This window comes from Sinocyclocheilus grahami, unplaced genomic scaffold (genome assembly GCF_001515645.1).
Source record: "Sinocyclocheilus grahami isolate Dianchi unplaced genomic scaffold, SAMN03320097.WGS_v1.1 scaffold1702.1, whole genome shotgun sequence".
Classification (NCBI taxonomy): domain Eukaryota; kingdom Metazoa; phylum Chordata; class Actinopteri; order Cypriniformes; family Cyprinidae; genus Sinocyclocheilus; species Sinocyclocheilus grahami.
In genome coordinates, this window is record NW_015506881.1 from 22,450 (window position 1) to 24,639 (window position 2,190).

At 33.6% G+C, this 2,190-nt stretch overlaps 1 protein-coding gene across 1 annotated transcript in view; it reads left to right on the forward strand.

The window, feature by feature from the left end:
* The window catches only part of bbs1 (Bardet-Biedl syndrome 1), an 11,853-nt gene that overhangs the window by 4,671 nt on the left and 4,992 nt on the right, over positions 1-2,190 (forward strand). Inside the window, exons 7-9 of the mRNA XM_016258536.1 lie at positions 640-712; positions 808-939; positions 1,122-1,228. Coding sequence (XP_016114022.1) covers positions 640-712; positions 808-939; positions 1,122-1,228 — 312 coding nt within the window. The remainder of the gene's footprint in view (positions 1-639; positions 713-807; positions 940-1,121; positions 1,229-2,190) is intronic.

Genomic DNA, 2,190 nt, shown 5'->3' on the forward strand with positions numbered 1-2,190 from the left:
TTGTGAATTTATTCCTTCTGTTGAATAAAAAAAGAACATGTTTTGAAGAATGTTGGTATGTATTTTTTTTCTTCTATTTTATGGATAAAAACACTAATATTCTTCAAAATAGCTACTTTTATGTTCCACAGAACAAAGAAAGTCATGCATGGTCAATACAGGTCAATGACATGACACTCACTTTTTGTCCATATCAAATGGAGTTTATTTGAAAATAAGTAAAATATGCAGCTCATACATACAATGACTTTAAATGCCTTTTCTACAATGAGCATGTTAATTTCTGTATTAACATTTTAATTTTTATATTTCTTGGGCAGTAAAGTAAAAAAAAAATGTCAAGGTGATACAACTCTCCTATCATTATATCATAATGAAGAAATACAAATCCCTAAAATAATGAAAAGAAAACCTTTTTGGAATAATATTTTAATTAATTTATTTTTTGGGAACAAATAAAATAACAAAACTGCTCTTTTACAATTGAAAAACTTTTGTCCAGCAAATCAAAGTTAAATATGTGCAACCAACATCCAGAAGAAAAAAAACACAACTGGAAATGATATCACTGAGAAGACCCATGCAGCTGCAATATTTTTTATTTATTTAATGATTCATTGCATTTCTTGCGTAAATTAGGTTCCTCATGCTTGAGCCACAGGAAATGGAGAATTTCGTTCTTCTTCACAAAGAACAGCCTATACGTAGACAGGTGCCAATATCTACATATATGCAATGACTCACACATAGACAAAAAACTAAAGAACAAATGCACAAACAGGGCTTTTGTCTCTTTGTTTGTCTCAGACAGTCATTACCTGTATAGGGATGTTGAAGAAGAACATGGCAGATGAGGATGCAGTTAGCTGCCTGGTGATTGGCACAGAGAACGGTGATGTTTACATATTAGATCCAGAGGCCTTTACCATCCTCTACAAGGTCAGCACATTCACACCTGCTTCATATGTGCTTGTTCCACACTATGTTCTTCTATGAGCTTTTGGCTTTATCATCAGTATCATCATCAGAATATATGTGACTTACTTTACGTGTAGTAGTAAAATAAGTTGATTTCCCATAATGAATTAACTTTTTCTATGATTTTGCCTGTATGTTTTCAGATGTCGCTGCCTAGTTCACCTACCCTAATGGATGTGACGGGTCAGTTTGATGTGGAGTTCCGTATCACTGTGGCCTGTCGCAACGGCAACATCTACATACTACGCAGGTAACTGAGTGAATTGCAACTTATTTAAATATTTTTAATTGGAGCAACAAGGCTTTTCAGAGCCTGGAATCAGTTGAAGCACTTGCTTCATAAAATGAATTTCAAAGCACTCAAAACTCAACGTGCTGAGCTGAGAACGTCTGCTGGTTAAAGCCATGTAAATGTGTTGTAAAAGTTTTTTATTAAAGCATGTAATTTATAAATACAGTTCATTAAACATTAAAGATGACTTATCTGTATAATTGGAAGTTTTAATGATTTATTTACCAACTTTATTGAAAATCCTCCTTTCAGCATTTTTTCCTACAATTCGAAATGTTCTGAATCAGTGGGACATAAAGAGTTGTTTGTTGAAATCATGTGACTTGGCCATTGATATACATGCTTTGAAGTATTGTTTCGAAACAAAAGACTTCAAGATCATTATCACTCATGCAAATAGCTTTCCTGCAGTTTTTAGGCCCATTCATACACGGAACTATAAAGTTTTAGTTATCATACTAATTCTATTAGAATAGGGAGTCCACGCCACACATACAGTATATTGATAATGACACAAAAGAACAGTATCATTGAAATTACTTTTAGAACTTTTTTTTTCCAGCTGATGAATGCATTGAAAGTCAATGAAACCTGACTTTAAAGAGGCGCATTTAAAAGGCGGCAGACGACAACCACAAGTGCGCATATAATCCGCCAAATGTTATCGTCCTTAGGTGGATGTAAATATAATGTGTGTAAATATCTAGTTATCTTTATAGTTATCATTCTTGGTGTGAACAGGGGCTGGTTGCATAAATTGCTTAGACTAGAAAATTAGCCATCTAATTTGTTTTCTTCTAGACTGGTCAAAACTGTTTAAAGTCAGTTACAAATAATGTAGACCGGCCCAATTTGAATCAGAAAAATGAGACTGGTTATCTCTTGGCTAACTGCTAGTTGGTCAAACTAGTTCTTAAGAC